General features: G+C 34.3%; 2 protein-coding genes across 5 annotated transcripts; one reads left to right on the top strand and one right to left on the bottom strand.

The window, feature by feature from the left end:
- The first annotated feature begins 220 nt into the window (after positions 1-220).
- LOC110025110 lies at positions 221-10,288 on the top strand. 3 transcript variants are annotated; one of them, XM_020725393.1, is made up of 10 exons: positions 221-397; positions 530-610; positions 6,002-6,091; positions 6,220-6,386; positions 7,018-7,087; positions 7,390-7,469; positions 7,583-7,645; positions 8,489-8,565; positions 8,878-8,974; positions 9,703-10,265. In XM_020725393.1, exons 1-10 carry the CDS (start codon positions 317-319, stop codon positions 10,079-10,081), a joined length of 1,185 nt encoding a protein of 394 aa, XP_020581052.1. In that variant the 5' UTR covers positions 221-316; the 3' UTR covers positions 10,082-10,265. The 3 variants fall into 3 exon arrangements, with proteins under 3 accessions (XP_020581052.1, XP_020581053.1, XP_020581054.1); XM_020725394.1 differs by lacking the exon at positions 9,703-10,265 and having other exon boundaries at positions 8,878-9,134; XM_020725395.1 differs by lacking the exons at positions 221-397; positions 530-610; positions 6,002-6,091 and having other exon boundaries at positions 6,257-6,386; positions 7,029-7,087; positions 9,703-10,288.
- Positions 10,289-11,266: 978 nt separating this feature from the next.
- LOC110025112 lies at positions 11,267-22,149 on the bottom strand. Of its 2 annotated transcripts, none has more exons than XM_020725396.1 (3): positions 21,824-22,149; positions 13,942-14,070; positions 11,267-11,505 (listed from the first exon to the last, which is right to left on the bottom strand). In XM_020725396.1, exons 1-3 carry the CDS (start codon positions 22,133-22,135, stop codon positions 11,356-11,358), a joined length of 591 nt encoding a protein of 196 aa, XP_020581055.1. In that variant the 5' UTR covers positions 22,136-22,149; the 3' UTR covers positions 11,267-11,355. The 2 variants fall into 2 exon arrangements, with proteins under 2 accessions (XP_020581055.1, XP_020581056.1); XM_020725397.1 differs by lacking the exon at positions 11,267-11,505 and adding an exon at positions 12,846-13,286.
- Between the last annotated feature and the right edge of the window lie 43 nt (positions 22,150-22,192).

Raw genomic sequence — 22,192 nt, 5'->3', positions numbered from 1 at the left:
AATCAGTTCAATACCTCTGATTCATAACTTTCCAAAAAATTGATCTAATAATTTCAATTTTTACATTGAATCAGTCCAATACCTCTGATTCATAACTTAAAAAAAAAAAAAAAAAAAATTGATATTAAAATTTTAAGAGGACCGCGTTATACCCCTGCAACCTACCTACCTGCCGGTACTTTCGAGTAAGTTCCGAGCTTACAGAGTGTATAAAGCTCTGCATAAAACAAATTTTTTTCGGGCTTGGAGATGTCCAGAACGTATATGTTCTTTGAAGAAAAGAAACTTCACTGGGTGTTCGCGGAAGAAGCACGGAATGGGCGGCGACCTCTATGCTCTTGATTTCGATGGTGTTATCTGCGATAGCTGCGGCGAGAGCTCCATCTCCGCTCTTAAGGTCTCAAAAACTCTCCTCTAATCACTCCCACTAGTCCTCCCTTTTCCCCAATCTTCCTTTCACGTCTTTGTAGCATTTGGATTTGAAACAATCCGGTGAGTAATTTTTTTTGCCCTTTTCGTCCCTTTGTAGGCAGCTAAGATCCGATGGCCAGCACTTTTTGAAGGAGTGAGCTCCGAGCTGGATGAATGGATAATCGATCAGATGCGCGTTGTGAGTTCCTTTTTCCTCACAGTAATAAGGAATTTCGCTGCTTTTGGTTCTGTAGTCGCAGTAACTCGTTGTGTTAACTTTGTTTCAATGAAAGCTCCAGGGCTGTCTTTTTAGGGCTAGGTCTAGCAAAGTTTCAATTGATAAGAAAATTTGTGGAGTTCTTTGTGCTGAATCTAATCTGCTAGCTAGATAAATCGGAGCGTTCTTTGCTCAACGTGGCTGAACTCTTAAGACGAGTGGCTTTTGCGATATAATTAAATTGATATTTTGTGAGATCAGGGAGATTTGGCTCAGCCGATCATTGTTTCACCAATCTGAACTGAAACGAGGGGAAAATTGATATTTGTTATTGTATGACCAAAATTGTTCATAGCAGACCAGCAGATATGGAATTCGGCTTAGTGGATTTCCCCTTCCTGGTCCAGCCCTGCACGAAGGTCTAGCCCAAATAACCAGGAGCGGCACACATATTTGAACATACACCATTTGAGTGCGAAGGGTGAAGTACGAGCACATCGAATGCAAGTGATTGAGTAAAAATCCTAAGACACAAGGGAGCAAACGTTGATGAATATAAAGATAATCCAGGAATACCGATCCATTCATCCACGACTTCATGAATTGAGAAGGAGATCTCCAAGGAAGGAGACCAACTAGGTGCTTGATGTGACTAGACGAGATGATGTTCAAATGCCGCCTCCATTGATGATAGACCAAAGATAATATAGTTTAAACTCTCAAACATTAAAAGACAGATCTTGACAAGAAAAAATTCTTCGAGATCTAAGTGTAATCATAGCATATGTACATTTTATATAGAGAAGGTACCCCTATATAAAGGTGAAAGTTAATGTAAAGAGGAAGATCTGTTTTCCTTCCCATTTTAGAGAACTCTTTTCCATTGAATACAACAACCAAAATATAAAACAACATTCCTCTTCACTCCTCTCCTACTCTTCCCCATTTTCTGCTCCTTTCCTGGTTGTATCCCTTGGGTGTGATCCCATTGACAATACTTTATCTAAGTTCTTTAAAAGATGTGATGAATATAGATTATACCACATACAAGAAGAGGAGTCACACAATTAGTTGAATCGAGTAATAGAGAAGTCACAAGCCACATTGGTTGTACACTTGTGCTAGATAATTTGTGAATCAACCAATTAATGAACTTAAAGATCAAATGATAAAAATGATCAAAGAAATATTCACCCAAACAGTGGCACTATCACCCTGACTAGTGATCCCATTGCAACAATGAGAACTCAACTCCAATGTTAAAAGGACTCCCTCGCCAGCTCCGACAAATGAGGATGATCTTTATTATCTGGATAGCACGTGTTTGATCCCTTATGATCGTGATAGGAGGGTTGGAACCCCCCATGCACATTAGTTAGAAAATACTTTCTCCAGAGAGATATCCAAAGATAAAGTGCCGGAGCATTTCAAGATTCCATCTATGGAGCCCTACCGAGGACAAACAGACCCATCCAACTACATGTATCTTTGATCTTTCAAATCGATTGTTTGTTCATTAAAAGCAAATGATGCACTGAGGTGCTGACTATTCTTCACGAATCTAAAAGAGTTGGCCCTCAAGTGGTTTAATTGTTTAACATTGGGAGTTATAACAACTTTCGCGGACTTTCAGAGAATGTTGATAGCATAATTCGTCTGCACTTAGAAGCCTTAAAGAGTTCACAAGCATCGCTACGTATTAGTAAAGAACCTAGAGAGACGTTATAAGGCTTCGTGACTCACTTATAGAGAGAGAAGTTAGAAATGCGAGACCGAGAACCTGTGACCTCCCCTGTCACCCTGGCATAGGGACTAAGAGAAAGTCCGTTCCATTACATAATTGACTTACAACGCCCATAGACCTTAGCGGAATTCTTGTAACTCGCTAATAATCATATATCGACAACTCCTCGCCAGTTTCCACATGACTGAGCATTCAGAGAGACAATCGTTGAAGATGAATTTTCACAAAGTTGATTGGGAAATGCATCACTCACTGCGACCAGTCGTAAGGCGGGGATTCACAAAGCGGCGACCTCACCTATTCTAATAAATGATCCATGTACAGGAAAGGAGAATTCACCCACTGGGAGGACGAAGTCAATATTAGGAGAGGCGAGTTGACCGCCATATGGAGAGAAAATCACTATTTCTAATCCACCAAATACTGTAACAGACTTCTTTGAGTGTCTCCATGGCGAGTTTGTAGAGACCATCCAAAATAAAGATTACTTTCGCAAGTCAATGCTTATGAAGGTAGGAGGTTCTTGCTCGATCCCCGGAGGAATTGCACCTATAACTACGACTATGGTCATAAGACAAAGGAATTTCACCACCTCCAGAACCTAGTTAAAGAAATAATCAATGCAAGAAGTTGAAGGAGTTCATGTTATCAGGCGCAGTGACTCAAAGGTGAGAAAATGCTTCGACCAAAGAGATACAACGAACTTGCTTGTGCCCAGATGATTCATATCGCATGCATTGTCCTAGCAATACTCAATGGAGATGGGGTATGAGCTTCTCTTCGAGCCTGCTTTAGGAAACTTCATTCAAGAGAAATGTGTTTGACTACTTCATCTCTACACCGAGTAGTTCATCAACCTCTTATTGTCTTCATAAAGGAGGATCTTTCCTTGCTCGTCACTTGTCTAGAGAAAGACAAATAATTTACTATCATGGCTGACTTTGTCGTGGTTGACTCCCTAATGACATATAATGCTATATTGATTTCACTCAATACATTCAGAGCTATTGTCTCCAGTTACCATGTCATAGTTAAGTTCCTGAGCAAGGGAGAGGTCACTACAGTCAAAGGCGACCTAGTGCTATTGCTTACTACGAGTGGTGAGTAGCATACAACTAAGTGTTAGAGCTGGACACCCAATAAGAAATTGACATGGAGTTTAGTGAGACAATTAAGGAGATCGTCGTTGTAGAGGAAGACATAGAGTTTTTTGACTAAGTGTTGTTTTTACGCTATTTTAAACATGGAGTTCAGTGATGTATGTTTGATACAAAAATAATGATTTAAATGTCATAAGTGATGTTATTGGTAGACTATTACACGAGTATTTGCAAGTACACTATGCAGAAATATAGTATTCCTGACTCATGATGTTCGGGCGGTGACGAAATTCTAGAAATCATTGTGATCATACAATGACAAAACACATGAAACTGTTAGTATATCAGGGGGACTATTGATAATTGTTATGCTGGGTGGGCAACATTTATCAATAGTTAATATGACTTTTGGGGCAGCGTGACGACACATGATAAGACAAAACATAGAAATAGTTGAGATCTATACATTTATAAGTGATATTACTATGAACTAGTTTATATTTATTATGAACATGCTTATGATTTATGTTGATGACTACACATGAATGAATGACATACGTGTTTCATACAACAATCACGATTTTCTATAATACAAGTTTTTGTTTTACATGTGATATAATTTTAGTATGTTATGATTTGAGTGTGGACATGTACAGTTACACACAAGTGTGCACGTTTCTCTTTCGTGTGTAAAATTTTATTTTAGTTCTAATTATTTCGCTGAACTTGTTGTTCACTCTATGGTGTTTATTTTCAAGAAGAGGTCAGGCGCATCAGAATGAGTAGCCAGGTGTGACTTTTACAGCTCTTGCATTTATAGTTTTGGGAGCTTATAAAGTCGTTTAGGTATGTATTTTATTTTTATTAAATTTAATAGCTCTGTATAGTTTATATATTTTGATGATATAGTTTTCTATGCTTCCGAGCTTATGTGAATTTGAATGAAATGAAATGTATCAAGTATGTTTGTGGCAATTTAGTTAGACTAGTCCATTGTTCACCGGCTCCTAATTCTGAAAGACGGGATAAGTAATGGTGAGAATTTTGTCGGCTGAATTGTCCGCCTCTATCGCATCTCAGCCGACCATTAAGGGGACAGTTGGGGTGTGATAGTACATCATTCATTTCCCCCACTTGTTGTGAATTTACCAAGCCCTGCTTTCATTTTGAATTATGAATGAGATTGAAAATTCAAAAGTTCGTTTTCTTTGAAGGATCCTGTTTGGTGACTTGAATCTTTGGTTGAAGGTTTGGTGTCTTACCATCGAACTCAATTCTTGGTGAAAATGGATTCTTTTCTTTTCTTTTCTTTTGTTATCTTGTTGTTTATATTTTACCTCATTAGCATTTCACACACCTCCCAACACCATTCTCCATGTGTCGCCTTCTATCAGATTTACCTCTCACTACACCCCCGAGCTCTCAGGTTGCCTAGCTCTGTCTCAAACGCTATTCCTCACATCTTAGCTTTTCTCACAGAAGAGGCTGTCAAAAACGTCATCGTTCTTGAGCAAAGAATTTGCGATCAATTTGCTCTTTAAGTAAGATGAATATGATCATATAATTTAAGCTCAATTTTTTAAAAAGTTGAACTCAAATAATTTTTTGTTTAATCATGTTCGGCTAATTATAAGCTCTCTCTCTCTCTCTCTCTCTCTCTCTCTATATATATATATATATATATATATATATATTTTATGTGTTGATTATTTAATATATTGGTAGAGTGATACTATCATATTTGATTCATTATTATTATTTTTTTTTGTAGGGGGTTCAAAATTGGCTCTTGTTCAGTTTGAATTCTAACAAGCTGAACACTACCACATTACTTTCAAACAAGCCAAATGTAAACAAAGTACCAACTTGCCCAAACTCGACACGTTACACTCCTAATCTCACATCCCACTCCAATCTTAGACACCTCAAAGCCATTCTGCTACTGCACAGCCTTACCCTCATCCCGAGTTATATATCGTACGGCTCTCTAGTTCTCCACCATAAGGGAGCCCTAAGCTACCTCCCATCTTCTTCATATGCCATCCCAAGTTATAGTTGTTATGGTTCTTCAATCAGTCTGTCAGATCTGATTTTCAAAACCACTTTCTGTTATCAGCTTCTTGAAGAACAGAAAATTTTTCAAGACATTTAGTGTGACAGGTGTGAGAGAAGTACATTTACATGAAATTTGAAAAGCTACTTGTGGCAGTACTTTTAGAGCTTCTCAGAAAGATTTTTTATGTGTTATAGTTTTTTCTGTTTTATTAATTTGTTAATTTAATTGTAGGCTATTATGATGAAGATATATTATTATAGCAGCCACAATTTTTACAGCACTCAAGCCAACATTTTTTTTTTGGTCTTATCAAACAATCATTTTTTTTAGTGACAGCACAATAAATGTCAACAAATGCTGAGCAAAAACTTACGAGGATGGACATAACTTCTAAAATATGCAATTTTGTTGTAGTGTGCATTTTCATGACAGTAACATTTTACTAAATGAAGTTTTCCTTTCGGTCTTTGCAGGTTCGTCCTGTAGTTGAAACTGGTTTTGAAAATTTGTTGCTTGTTAGATTGCTATTGGAGATTCAAAACCCATTTGCTCGTCAATCTTCTGTATGTATACCAAATTTAACAGTAGTATAATAATTTTTAGCATCTATCTCCGTACTTCACATTTTGCAACATAAAATGCATTTTGCTATGCCAAAAAACTTAAAATTATAACTTAAATTATGTTCAAGGTTGCAGAAGGACTAACTGTTGAAGATATCCTGGAGAAGTGGTCAGAATTGAAACCTGTAATTATGAAAGAATGGAATGAGAAGAGTAATGATTTGATCAATCTATTTGGAATTGCTCGCGATGAATGGATGGATAAGGATCTATCAGGTTGGATTGATGCTAACAGGTATTGTTTTTGTGTTCACCCTTTTGCTCTGCTGTATAATATTTTCTAGATGAAAATTTTTTATAACTTTTACTATGATATAGGAGTGATGGTCTGACAGAGTACTCATTACCTTTTATGTGAGTTTTAGAGGTCAGAATATTCACATTATGAACATTAAAATGCTATTATATAGGAGAGATTACAAACACTCATTGTGCTTATATAGGATAGATTACAAACACTGCTTTGGTGGTCTTATTCCTTACTCTAAATTGCTCTCTACATATCAAATGAATAAAAAATAGGGGCATTTACGTACATACCACCCAATTCTTATGTGTTTACATATTCAACACCTAAATTTACCTTTTTACATTAATACCGCCCAAATCTCATACATCACATAAAAATACTACTGCTTTAACTACTAAAATGTAAAATACACTTTTTATGCATAGGCAAGATGACATATATGTAAAAAAATAAAGTTTAGGCATTACATATGTAAATACATCGGAATCAAGTGGTATGTTTGTAAACCCTCCTACAAAATAAACTAAAATCTTATTCGACTATAGTCGAGGGATTACGTTAATACTTTCCATTTTCACTGCATTTACTTGATTAATTTACATAGATTTTGCTTTAGATTTTATCCAGGTATATCAGATGCCTTGAGATTTGCGAGCTCTCAAGTTTATATTGTCACAACAAAGCAGGTATACTCCCACCTTCTTTTCATAGAAATTTTCTTATACTTTTATGACTCTGGTTTTATTAACCTCATTCTTGCAACTTAAAGAGGACTCCATTAATATTTATTTATAAGGGACATTTACAAACATACCACCCAAATCTTTCTATTAGAAAATACAAAAAAGCTGCTTTTTCCCTCCATTCAAGCTTTATTCCATAAATATAATATTGAAGGATTGTATATATAATGAAAACTTTCTCAGATGAAATATTTTATAATTATTTTTTATTTTTTTGCTGATGGCTTAATCTGTGTTTCTCCCAGAGCCGATTTGCCGACGCATTATTGAGGAAACTAGCAGGAGTAGAAATTCCTTCTGATAGGATCTACGGGTTAGGGTCAGGGTTAGTAAATTAATTCTGCTATTATTGTTATTATTATTATTATTATTATTATTATTATTATTATTATTATTTATCCTATATTTATGATAATTGTTATTTTCTTTTACCTTCAGCCCAAAGGTAGAGGTTTTAAAAAAGCTGCAAGCAATGCCAGAGCATCAGGGCTTGAAACTTCAGTAAGCTCTGCTAACTTCTCAAGGAAAATGTTACGAACATATCACACAATTCTTATGCATTTACATATCTAACACTTAAATTTTAATATATATATATATATATAGAACTCAATTTTTTAACATCTTATTGAAGATAGCACTAACATTAGCTTTCTAATGTAAAAGCATTTTCATGCATATGTTTTAATGTAATTATGACAATAAAGTATTATTTTAGTAAATATCAAAGTTTGGATATTATATATTAAAAATACTTAAAAGTTGTGTGTGATGTTGATTTTTTTATGATTAGCTGTTTCAATTAATTATAAGTACAGTTGAACTAAATGAAAACGAACAATATATATTCTTTGTTTATTTCCTTGAGCAATTTGGTGCTAATATACCTTGAATATTTAGTACATAACAATGAAATGAAAATATAGTCTTTTTCTACATAATTCCTATGTCTTCACATATGTAACACTAGCACATTAATTTTCCATATATACGCTACTTTGCCTATGCTCAAAAGTTGCATTTCACTTTTTTAAAAAATTAGTGATAGTGATATTTTTTATGTGATATAAAACTTTAGGTGTTAGATATGTAATACATAAGAATTATATGGTATATATGTAAGTGTGCCTTATATTTTCTCAGGTGACTTTTGGAAGTGTAAAGATTGTAAATTTATTATATTATTGTAAAAAATGAACTGAAACATAAACATATTCATTTTTCTTACTTTAAAAATCAAATTTCTCAATTGAAACAAATCGAATTTCATTGCTCAATTTATTCATGTAATATTGTCTGTCAAATTAATTTCTTGGGCTAATCTGCTGTTTCGCTTCTACTTAGTTTTGTAGAAGATCGTCTTGCAACTCTGAAGAATGTCATTAAAGAGACAGCATTGGATGGATGGAACTTATATTTAGGTAATTGTCTTCTTCTTCTTCCTCCTCTTTTTTCCCACTTCCTTGCAGCCGCCATTGATGAACTGCAAGCTTTTTTTTTTCTTACAGGGGCATTTACACAAATTGTACACAATTCTAATCTATTTACATATCTCCACGACTAATATTTCATATTTACACACATAACTCTCAAATCTTTAGTACTCATTTTTATGTAAATAAGAAAGTTTAGGTGTGAGATAGGCAAATAAATAAGAACTGTATGCTTGGTATGTAAATTTTCATTATTCTTATTAACCAAATTGAGCATCAAATTCATTTATTTTCAAGCAGGTAGATGGGGCTACAATACTGAGAAGGAGAGGGAAGAAGCAGAAGGCATGTCTCGAATTCAGCTGCTGGATCTTTCAGATTTCAGCAGCAAACTGAAGTAATTAATCTATCATTTTATTTTATTTTTTGAATAGTGAGTGCTTGAAATATAAATTTAATCTGAGTATTCCAATCAAAACTCATGACAACAATTTATTTTGAATAAATATATATTTAGAAATAATAATAAAATAAAATTTAAATAATAATCTGAGGCATCCTACGTTAGTAGACACGCATTTTGTTATGTTATTATTTTCATGTAGTGAATCTCTTACTGTATATTAGCCAGCATGTGATTAAACAGTGATTTGATATTTATGCCTTCATTTTCTTTTTACTTTTTTTTTTTTTGGCAAGTTGATATAGTTTTAGTAAGGATTTGATTTTTATTGAAGTGGGCATTTACATTCATACCACAAAATTCTTATCTAACATCTAAACATTTATATTTCTGTTCATACCACTCAAAATTTTAACATCACATTAAAAATATCATCTTCGCATTTTCTTGTGTAAGTATAAATATTAAAGTGGGTGTTAGATATGTAAATACATAAGAATTGTCTGTTATGTATGCAAATTTTCATATATATATATATTGTATTATTTGAAAAAGATATGTACATTTTAGTTGATTTGACCATAAAATCTCATCATAATTTTTTTTAAAATAGTATTGAAGATATTGTAAACTAAGTGCCCGTTTGGGGCAGTTTATTACTGTGGTTCGGCGTTTTAAAAACGCCGATCGAAAATTTGTTTCACATATTTGTATCGCGGTAGGAAATCGTCGGATGCGGATCATTCGTTATTCGGGGTAGCACCTGGCATCCCGCTTTCCACTTCTCGTTCGAGATTATTACGCGGAAGCCCTCCATCTCGATCCAGTCCGTGTCCCCTCTGCCCTTCTCTTGTGAAGCAAAAACCTTTGGTCGCCGATTCCTCCGTCACAATCCCGATCCCCTCTGCACTTACGCTTTCCCTCGGTCGCCGATTCCTCCATCCTGATCCCCTCTGCCCTTCCGCGTCTCCTCTGCCCTTCTCTCGCGAAAGAAAACCCTTCGTTGTTTCGAGCGAAGCTCGGCGGGACCCGAACACGAACGCAGCTCGAAGGGCCAGCTTTTCGTGGAGAAGAGGATCAAAGAGAATCGAATCACTCTAAGCATTTTTGGATTCACATTTTTTAAGGACTACTGGATTCTCATTTTTGGATAGCAAAGGCTCCTTATTCGCATTTTTTAAACTTCTCTGAGGAAGCTCTTTTTTTTTTTGGTTTATGATTACTTTTTCCATTTCCACCTAAGAGGGTTCTAAAAAATTTTTGGACTAGCTAGGGATTGCTTGTTTTGAATCTTGAACTCTGTCCTGAAAATTTTTATTGATGATAGCTCTTTCTTTTGGCCTCTTTCTTTTGGCTATGTGATATGAAAGTTTTGGGTGTTATAAAGTTTAAGTGTAGATATGTAAATGCATTGACACTGAGAGTAGATATGTAAATGCATTGAAACTGAAAGTTCTTGCTATGGGTTGTCCACTTTCCCTTCAAAATATAGTTCTGTTGACATAGTGAGGTGTTAATGAATGATTTATGTAAGTCTGTTTTATCTATTTCTGTACTCATACACTTCTATTGCAAACAACTAACCAAACATGAGCAGAATGATCATTTATCCAACAACAGCTGTCAATAAGCTGTTATGAATAGACTACCCTAAAATATATAGATTATCAGAATAATTTGTTTATCGGTAGATTATAAATAATCAACAACTCTTCCAAACAGCCCCTAAAAGAGACATGATTAATAAAATAAAATTTGAAAAAAAGCTGAAAAAGCTGTTTTTCAATTTCCATGCAATTTTTTTTTTTCTAATAACATTATCAAACGAACCCTAAAATTTATTTGGCACGGAAGCACTAATATCATAATTTCATGGTTCCATATAAAAAATTTACTTTACTTTAAGATATGCAAAATATTAACAGTTCAAAAAATATATTTACTACAAATAATTCAAACATATAACCTAACAAAATGATACTCAAATATACAAATCTAGCTATTTATTTAATATGTTACATTCACTTTAATAATAGATATATATATATAATGAAGTGTATAAGACTGAACATACAATATGTAAACAAATAAATAATAAAACCGGTATTTAATGAACACTGCATTAAATTATTAGCAATTACAAATACTGCCCAATTCCTGTGTATTTACACATCCAACACCTAAACATTACTGTTTTCATTTTTACCACTCAAATATTTCACATCACATAAAAAATAGCACTATTTTAACTTTAAAAAGTTAAAAACACATTTTTCCATACATAGATTGAAGTTTAGGTGTTAGATATGTAAATACACAGAATTGAGTGCATGTAAAGCTTCCAATAAAATTTGAAAAAAAAAAAATACACAAAACTATAGTTCATCATTTGAATGATCTACATTTTTCTCTGTGTTCAGGTCCTCAAGAACTTGGTCAATAGGAGGATCTCCAGGTCTAATAAATAACTGATCTCCTATCTTCATTTCATATGCCTCAGGCTGGCTTAGGACAAATTCTTTGAACTATAGCAGAAATAAATTATGTAAAAACCAAAAATAGCTAAGCAGCCATATTAAATGAAATTCTAATGATGGCAATACAAAGAAAAAAAGTAGGGGAAAAAATGAAAAAAAAAAAGGAAATTTACATGCATTCTACATAATTCTTATGTATTTACATATCTAACAACTAAATTTTGATATTTACACCTATAACACCTTGGTGTCATGAACCTATGCATAAAAAGGAGTATTTCACTTTTAAAAAGACAGTGACGGTGTTATTTTTGAGATCATTTGGCATGGATCCAAAATAACATACAATGCTTTTGAAACAGCCATTAGAACATCACTTCAACCCATCGCATTGGATGAGCTCTGTTGTCTACTCTCAAGTGAGGAGATCAATATTAATAATGAGAATGCAAAGTTCATTGCTACATCCGACAACCACATGGCGCTGAATACATACGGAGGACGCAACACAACCGTTACCAAGGGAAGAGGCCAAAACCAGTCAACAAATTCTAGAGGAGGTTATTCCAATGTTTCACAAGGAGGAAGAACATCAAATAGACCCAATATAACATGCCAAATATGTCATAAAAATGGTCACTTTGCATCCATTTGTTGGCATCGGACAAATCTCAAGTATACTCTATTACTTCAGCCCAAGCCCTCAATGCTACCTCCAAAGAAAGGGTTCTAGACTCTGGGGCGACTGCACACTTCACGTTTGATCTTAAGCCAACTTAAACCAGCTACATCATATAATGGGAAGGAACGAGTTCTGGTGGACAAAGAACAAACCGTTCCAATTCAGCATAAAGGTGTTTTAGACTTCTTCCCACTCCAAATAGTAAGCTCAGACTCTGCCAAATTCATCATACACCTCTTCTCTCTCGCAATCTTCTATCTATCCACAAACTAAGCAAAGAAAACAATGTTGTAGTGTCATTTGATCCTCACGGCTTTTGTATTTCTGATCCTTAGACTCAACAGACTCTTCTCAAAGACCCATCTCTGAAGGACTCTACTCAACTCCAGCATCTACCTATCCAGCACAAGCTCTTACTACATCTCTTTCCAAAACACAACAAACTGAATTGTAGCATCAATGATTGGGACATCCACACGACGCCATTATGGCAGCCATATCAAAACATCACTCTTCCCATACCTTCTAGTTCAAATTCATGTATTAGATGCAATCTTACAAAAAACCACAAACAACCATTTGTATCTAGCATAGGACATCAATACAAATGCAAATGTCTAGAACTTACTTATTCATAGTGATGTATGGGGTCTCTCCCCAATTACTTCTTATTAAGGTTTTAGATATTATTTTGCTTTTATTGATGATTTCTTTATATTTTGTCCGGTGTTTCCTATGTGTGCAAAATCGGAGATAATATACATTACTATCAACTTCATTAAATCAGTTCAACATCAGTTCAATACTACAAACAAAATCCTTCGGCCTGATGGAGGAAAAGAATATAATAATATCTTAAATACTTTTCTCAATGATCTTGGCATTCTACATCAATATTCATGTTCCTACACACCTGAGCAAAATGGTGTCGTCAAAAGGAAGCAACATCATCTCATTGAGACAACTCGGGCCTTATTATAACAAACACGCCTCCCTTACAAATTATGGTTTGACAGCCTCCAAACCACCACACATCTCATTAATCATATGTCTACATGAACCACGTATCACGTATCACCATACGAACATCTTCATTATTCCCCTCCATCCTATAATCATCTTCGTGTATTCGGATGTGCTTGTTATCCTTGGAAAAAACCTCAAACCTCTCATAAATTTGAACCAAGATCATAAAAAAAAACAATATAAACAAATCAATCCTTAAATCCATATTTCAGTTGTTTCTTTCTAATCTAAGTGCTTCTTAGGAGTCTACAACTACTACAAAATTTAGCTATTTTTATCTCTATTTCAGTTAACCCGTAATATGCATAATCCATGCATGGATTGTTAGACATAGCACCCAAAACACTGCTATTTACAAAATCTAGCACCCAGGTGCAATTTTTGAACTATTGAATCAATAAATTTATTAGTGCCACAATCAAACCATTGAGAATTTGATAAAAATGAAAAAATATAGGATGGGGTTTTATCATGAATTTTGATAATTGAGTGAAAATTTGAAAAATAAATAAAAGAGAGGGCTAGATTTGTGGATAGCAATGTTTCGGGTGCTATGCATGTAAAAGCCCCTTTATTTATTTATTCCACATATCCGACACATCTTCATATGTGTCTATCCTGAATTGCCTAACATTATGTGTGTATATATATATGTACAAATTGAAGTTTAGTAGTTAGATATGTAAATACATTAGAACTCAGTGGTATGTATGAAAATCATCCTTGAAAAAACTAAAAACAAAACTGCCCATTACTGTCAATTACTAGATAAATACCTCTTTCAAATCTTGGCCCCTCTCCATCGTGAACATAATAGTATGCCGGTCAACAGCCATGAACCTAGCCTCAACAGAACCTGTCTTGATGAGATTGCTCCATCTCATTGCAATCACAGGCACATCATCCTAATAATTTAGAGATCTGTCAGTACAAGCACAGGTTAATCAAGTTTTTTACTATGATATTATATGCAGAAAAAAATTATGAACACAGAAGTTATAAATAAATATAGCCCTCAAGATTTCCTTTTAGAGGTTTATTAGTGTGAGGATTGGGTTGGATCATCCAATGTGCTAACTAAACCAATGACAATTGTTGGCCCATCCCACACCGTCCCAAGCCCGCACTACACACAGCTGCCGCACCCAACATTGCTATGGCTTGTAAATGTCACCACCATCATCTGATCTGCAGGCCGCCGCTGCCTGAGCTTAGCCGGCCACCAACCTTCTTCCTCTTCCCTCGTATTCCTTCATCTTTCCCCATACTACCTTCCCTCTTCATTTTTTCTCCTTCACCCCTTCTTCCTTCTCTTCTTTCCAAACAACTCTCTCTCCCTTTTCTCTCAACTTTACTCTTTCGCCGTTCTCCTCCCCTCACTTCATCTCTAGGGCTATCAACGATCCGATTTCGAGTCGAGTTGAGGTCAGCTCAAAATTGGCTTGAAAAAAATTCGATCCAAATTTTTGGCCTATAGCTCAGCTCGTTTATTTAGAGCAAATCTCGATCCGAGCAAAAATTCAAATCAATTTTTGAACGATTAATGACCTTCGAGCTAATAACACTAGAATTGTTAACGATCTGATTTTGCGGCTAAAAAAAAATTCAATCAAAAATTTTGGCTCATAGTTTGTCTTGTTTATTTCAATCCAAGCCAAAATTCAAATCAATTTTTGAGCGATTAAAGATCTTCAAGCTAAGCTCACAGACCTATTCTTCTCTAACCCCCCAATTACTCCTCCCCCACCATCTCTCTTTCTCTCTCTTCCATCTCCTGCACTCCCTCTCACTTTATCTCTCTACACAAGACACTCACCCTTTTGCAGTCTCCCTCTCCCTCTCCCCATCTCTCTAATAGATAGATTAAAAAAAGAAAAAAAAGAAAAGAAGCATAGAAAAAAAAATTTGGAGAAAAATGTATCAAGAAAAAAGACAAAGTAAAAAAGAGAACAAAAGAAATAAATTGTAAATTTTGGGTCGCCTTAATATTTAAGTACATGTATATTCTGTACTTGATGCGATGGGGAAAATTATTTGTAAGCCCCCTAAGCGCTCATAAGCAATATACTTGACACAACAAAAATATATTTGTAGACTTTTATGTATGCATGTTTTCTTAACAAAACAGGTGAAAAAGATCACAATCATAGTGTCTCTGACAACACCCATAATACACCTTTTTTAGCATGCTAGGTAGGCCAAGCATCCCATTGGATGCCCCTAAGAGGGAGAGACGTCAGAATGCTGCCAATATTTTTTTAAAATGAATTCTCAAGGAACATGAGTTAAACAAATGACTAGACTTACAAGGCAAGAGTTGATGTAGATCCTCTTTCTATATCAACTATAAAATTTTCATTTCCGTACATCTTAAATAATGTATCTCCTCTAGATTATGATCTTATAAAATTATGTAGCATGCAACAAATAGTAACACTATAACATTGTGTGCATAAACCATAAGGAGACATTCTATTTAAGATTGAAAATCTTGCTTTTAGAACTCAAAAATATCGCTCAATAACACTTCTTAAAGAAGAATGTCTATAATTAAAGATTTCTTGTTTTTGAGGTTAAGCGCCTTCTTGATAATCAAGCAAATGATATCTTGTTCCTCTGTATGGCGTTAAGAATTCTGGCATATTAGCATAATCCTGGTCAACGAGGTAACATTTTCTTATTTTTGTAAACAACATGTACATACATATTTCACTATAAATATCATTATTAATTACATAATCTGATAAGAATAAAATTGACATACCTTGAGGCGGCATCGAAAAATTTAACTGAGGATTTCAAATTCATTCTAGAAATATTCTCGCATTATTTGTTGTTCCCTCCCAACCCGACAATAAGTGCGCAAACATCATTTCAAATCCACATGCACACGTAACATTTTGGGTTGGCTCTTTATGCTTTCTTCAATAAGAAATTTGATCTTTCTAAGGTACATGCGTAGGAAAATAGTGTTCCATCAATTGCACCTATACAATTCTATTCATAAAACTCGCATAAATTAATATTTATAACTAAAGAAACAAATAAATAAATTTTTTAAATTTTAACGTACCTTAAAAAAAAGGATAATACCTTGGCTTATACTAGATCTTAAGGGATCATCTCAAATGATGGTGGAATAATAATTTTAATTCCCAAGTGACAAATTGCTTCCAAAGTCTTTCTGAAATGTCATGAGATTGTCTCCAATGAATGTTGAAATCGTTCAACAACCACTTTTAGGCATTCATTATGCGATAAAATAAGCATAAAAATTACAAGTTGTTCCTCTACAGCCTGTCATCTTGAGTCCTTCATAAGACTTTTACGCTTCAATAAGGTAGTAAATTAATGATAGCATGAGTATCAATTCTATAATTTTCAAAGCAACGAGCTGAATGTCCTCGCAGTATTTCAATTACATACTTGTGACTTTGAAGAGTAGAATTTTGACATCGTTCTTTTGTTAAATAATGTTTATCATAATCATCAACACAAGTAAGAGTGATTGCTAGTTCAAGTTCTTCTTTAATATCACTTTTGAAATCTTATATTGATCCATATAATGTTTACCTACAATACGAATAGATAAACAATGTAAATCAAACTAAATAAAAATTTGAGAAATAAACTTTGTATTAGAAATCTTGACGATAAAAAATCACAATACTCTTTTCATTTCCAAGAAAAAAAAGTAGATCACTCGTAGAACAGTTCATATGAATATTAACAATGCATCAACACATCAATCACAAGCTTTTAAAATCACAAACATGCAACATACCATAACCTAAGTTGATAAGATGTTCGACAACAATAACAAAAGTGAAAAAAAGTAAACATGACACATTTAAAACACAAACACATAAGATAAGGAGGGCTCATAGGGTTCATCCTGATGAACAAGCCATTTCAAATTAATAATCCAACATTTCCTTTTGCTATCATGTATTTGAAGAAATATCTTCATCCATATTGCATCTTCTTGTAACTTATATAAAACTTTCGAATAATTAATGTAATCTAAGTCTTATATTAAGTTTAGACATGATTCTACATGGTTCTTTTGTTAAATAATGTTTACCATAATCATCAATACAAGTAAGAGCGACATGGTTCTTTTGTTAAATAATGTTTATCATAATCATCAACACAAGTAAAAGCAATTGCAAGTTCAAGTTCTTCTTTGATATCACTTTTGAAATCTTATATTGGGTCCATATGATGTTTACATACAATACGAATTGATAAATAATGCAAATCAAACTAAAAAAAAATTTAAGAAATAAACTTCGTGCTAGAAATTTTGGAAGATGAAAATCACAATACTCTTTTAATTTCCAAGAAAAAGAAATAGATCTCTCATAGAACAGTTCATATGAATATTAACAAGCTTTAAAAATCACAAACATACAACATAATCATAACCTAAGCTAATAAGATGTTCGACAACAATAACGAAAGTGAAAAAAAAGTAAACATGACACATTTAAAACACAAACACACAAGATAACGAGGTTCATCGTGCTGAACAAGCCATTTCAAATTAATAATCCAACATTTCCTTCTGCTATCAGGTATTTGAAGAAATATCTTCATCCATATTGCAGCTTCTTGAAACTTATGTAAAACTTTCAAGGAATTAATGTAATCTAAGTCTTATATTAAGTTTAGAAACTTCATACATTCAACCAACAAAAATTCAGAGCTCTCATTAGAAGATCCAGTTGAGATACATAATTTCTTTTCTATGATATCAACCCTTCTTTTTGAACTCACTTAAAACTTGAAGTGTAGGGACAATCACATTTGAAATTATTATATTCTTTGCACGTTGAATCGATAATTTTCCTTTATACTTCACCACAAGTTTTGTTTCAATTTCTCCAATCTCATTTTCTTCCTTAGTATCTGAAGGGATTCTGGTAGAAAGATATTGCAGAGTTCTCGTTGCAGTTGTGTAACCATTAATACAACAGAGAGACCCATACATTGGGCATCTTTTTTCTGAAATATTTTTGCACTTTTATTGACCTATATATTCGAAAATAAATATCATGATTAACAAAACTATGAGAATAATAACATATAAATTTTGGATTAAATATAATATAAAATAAATATCTTATATAATTTGGCCCATATATCTTCAGATGCAATAAATTGACCTGTGGTTGCGTTATAACTAATTTCAATCTCTTTCAATAAGCTAGAAATTTCTCTCCAACAAGTTTTAAACATATTGAACTTATTTCTCAATTGTTCTTGCTTGTATTTTCTTTTTGTAGATAATTCAAATTTTTGCATAATGTGTGATCATGCAGCTGGACTAAAAGTTATTGTTTGCTTATTCTCATTAATGACTTCAATCTTCATTAGTTGAATGAAGATTTTTTCATTTCTATCTGACCATATTGCCTCTCTAGTTATTTCAATTACATCACCGTTATCCATGGTTCAACTTGATAAGGGGAAGCATTGAGGAAGCACCTGATTTCTCAATAGCACCAAATTCCTCAGCCGAAAAGAGGAGACAGGGTAGGCGAGAAGACGAAAGGTCGAACGCCGAAGGAGAAAGGCAAAAGAGAAGGGAGCGGCGTCGACGAGTAAATACAAGAGTTTCGGACCGAGAGGGAGAGTTTCAGTCACGAACGCGAGAGGGAAGGAGGCATCGCGAGGGAGACTGGATAGGCGAGGAGAGGTTGTTTCCCGTGTTTTTAAAATAGCAGAAAACATGTTTTTTGTTGTTTTTAGAGTTTTAAAAATAATAGTGTTCAAACAGAAAATAAAAAATTGAAAAAAAAATAAAAAATAGATAACCAAACATTGTTTCTTGTTTGTTTCTTTTTTTTTTTGTCTTTAAAAACAAAAAATAAAAAATAAAAATTGATCCCAAACAACCCATAAGAATATATTATTAAATAGTACAAATAATAAAAATTAATTTAGTCAACTGTTAGTTGAGTCGAAATAATTGAAAAGAACCAAAACGGAATGCGAGGAATTAAACAAAGCAAACAAGGCTCACAGAAGGCTTATGCTAAATTCAAAGGCAAACCATATTCAAAACTCTCTTGAAAGTTTAGAACTCTACAAATTCCTCTAGTTTGACTTTTCTAGACATCTTTTTCTCGACTTCTCTCAAGAAAAACATTTCTTTTCATCTAATCCATCTTTCTTTTTCCCTCTCTCACTCTTTGCTATTTTCATCTTCATCCCCACCCTTTCACTACTTTTCTTTCATATTGGGGAGAGATGATTGAGATAGAGCTCTAATGATGCGACACAAAATCTTAGAAAAGAAATTTGCTTGAGAAGAGGCTAACTAGAAGGATTGAGAGATGCTAGAAAAAGGGGGTGAGCACATGTAGCTCTTCTCTGTAGTGAATGTCCTCAAGCAATTTGAGCCCTCTAGGTTCAATGATGAACTACGAGCAAAGACGAGAAAGAATTGGCTGAAAACATATTGATGCAAGAAAAAACATATTGATGCAAGAAAAAAAGACTGTTGCAACTCACAAATGAGTCAAGAAAACATATCACATTGTCATGATACACAAAAGAGATTCTACCACCAAATAGTTCAGCCAAGGGCACAAGTTTATCATCTTAAATCAACTAAATTGATAGAAGAAAAACTATTATCAAAAGGGGATGCATGATCCCAAGATTTATAGCGAAGTAGTTTAGACGTAAATATTATGATATGTAAGTAAGCTTTGATCTCCAACATTCCACAATCTCTCCATGAAGAGTTACATTCATTCCCCAACAACATTATATATATATATATATATATATATGCATATTTAATGTGAGGAGAAAAATCATATCGACTTCTCTTTAATGAATTCACACTTCTTTAATGAAGGGAACTCGTCCATCTACTTGTAATGGCTACACCCCCATCACATGTTTTTCCCCCAACCCACCCTTTTGCTTGTAATTTTTGTCTAGTTGAATTTAAAATTATCCGTGGATTACAATAGAATCATATTAAGCACTGATAGCAAAAGAAAAGAGAAAATAAGAAAGAAAAATAAACTATAATTAATTCAAGTAAAAGAAATTTTGTAACATGGGCGCTCTTCCCGTGACCCTTTATTTATAGGCTTAGACCGAGAATTAAGTGCGATAGGAAAATCTACACATTAAGTTAAATAAATAAGAAAAATGTGTGATAAAATCCATTGGTTTCTTCCCATAACATATACAGGGTAAGTAGAACTATTTCACTATAATTGCTTGGACTTGTAGCTGACTTGCTGAAAACAAGCCTTTGATCTTTCTTGATAATTCACCAGCTTAAAAACTTCCTCCTGTTATTGGGAGAATATCTCTAATCATGGACAATTAAGCTTAAGCTTTCATGAAAAGTCCTCTAAACTTTGGTGCATTCATCACGACTTTAACTAGTCATGGAAAATTCATATCAGTCTAAGCAAATTTGTCCTACATTGAGTGCATTAATGGCTATCTGAGCAATCTATTTCCAAAAACTCCCTCCTCTTGTGATAAATATGACTATGAAAAAATATGTTCTATTCATTCCCCCATGTGATTTTCTTCTCTTGACCAAAACATCAAGCCCTCTTCCATGAGGGCACACAAATAAACTCTCTAAAACTTTTACCAACTCTACCCTCTTCCATATAAGAATTGATTGATGATAAGAGAATAAGGAGATAAATGTACAACAAAAAAGTGTTCTGAGGGGAGCGATTAACTTGGATATAAGTGGAATCTTATCAATAAAAGTGAGAAACTCAAGAAAAGTATAACAAAATCTGTCAGCGGTGTAAACAAGCTGAGTCAAGCTTGATTTACACCTACTCAAGCTTGACTTGCCCATCAAATCAAAAGCTAAAACTCGAGCTTGAGCTTGAATTCAAGCTTATATTGTGAGTTCGATCTTGGCTCGCAACAAAAACAGCAGGCTTGCAAGCCAACCTATGAAGAAGAAGTCTAGGCAACTAGAGAAGGCATCGATATGACAAACAGTTAGAAATCAGAAGAAGGTGCCACTAAAGCTCACCAAATAAGCTATCATCGTGACCAAAGGCTGCATAAACAAGCTAACTCACGAACCACTGAGCTAAGCTCAAAGAGCTCATTAAACATACAAGCTCAAGCTTGCCGCTCGATAAATTAAATTCGTGCATTCATTAGCAAATCAAGTTCAAGCCGACTAACAAACCGGCTCAGCTCAATTACACCTCTAACCTATATTACACAAAAATAAATTACCTCCAAATTCCTAACTTTGCTTGGCCATTTTGTCGAAGCATGTCTAGCTGCAACCCTCATGCCATAAAAAAATTATTTTTGAAGCAAGAAGTATTGGAATTTTTGAAGAAAATGTGATTAGATGATGTACCCAGCTATCCAACAAGCAAAATCTTGATGAACCACCTAACCCACAAAATCTAAAACAGCATTTCAAAATAAAGACAGCAAAACTGAATAATCAATCCAAACCCCCTAATGAAATCAATTTTCACCCCAGAATTTCACACACAAACGAGGTCAATTTCACCAGAGAAAGGGCAACTGCTATAACTAAACCTCCACGAACACAATCAACTTTATATCATTTGACAACAAGAAGGAAGAATCTCAAACCGAATACGACAAGAAGAAGAAGAATTTCGAACGAACCCTAGAGCGAGCTGCACCAGATCGAAGTTTAACGAAACCGTAAGCGGGTCCAGTATGTCGCTTCATCATTTCGTCCTGGATCTCAGCGGGATTCATCTTGGAGAAGTCCGGCGGCGGCAGAAGGTCTTCCGAGCGAGTCTTCTTCTGCCCCCATTTCTTCCATTCATCGTCCTCCTCCTCGTCCTCAACGTCGGAAAGATCGTCCGAGATGATAACCCTTCTCTTCCCCGCCGCCGCCACAGAGAAGAGAAGGGGAAGGAGAAGAGACAGGAGGAGGAAGCGTAAAGCCCAGCGGCATGGAAAAAGACTCATTTTTTGTTGGAGCATTTGATAGCTACTGTTACAGAGATTTATATAAGTACATATATA

This window comes from Phalaenopsis equestris, unplaced genomic scaffold (genome assembly GCF_001263595.1).
Source record: "Phalaenopsis equestris unplaced genomic scaffold, ASM126359v1 Scaffold000288, whole genome shotgun sequence".
Taxonomy (NCBI): Eukaryota; Viridiplantae; Streptophyta; class Magnoliopsida; order Asparagales; family Orchidaceae; genus Phalaenopsis; species Phalaenopsis equestris.
The sequence above is the reverse complement of the archived record's forward strand: the minus strand, read 5'-3'. Positions and strand labels throughout refer to the sequence as shown.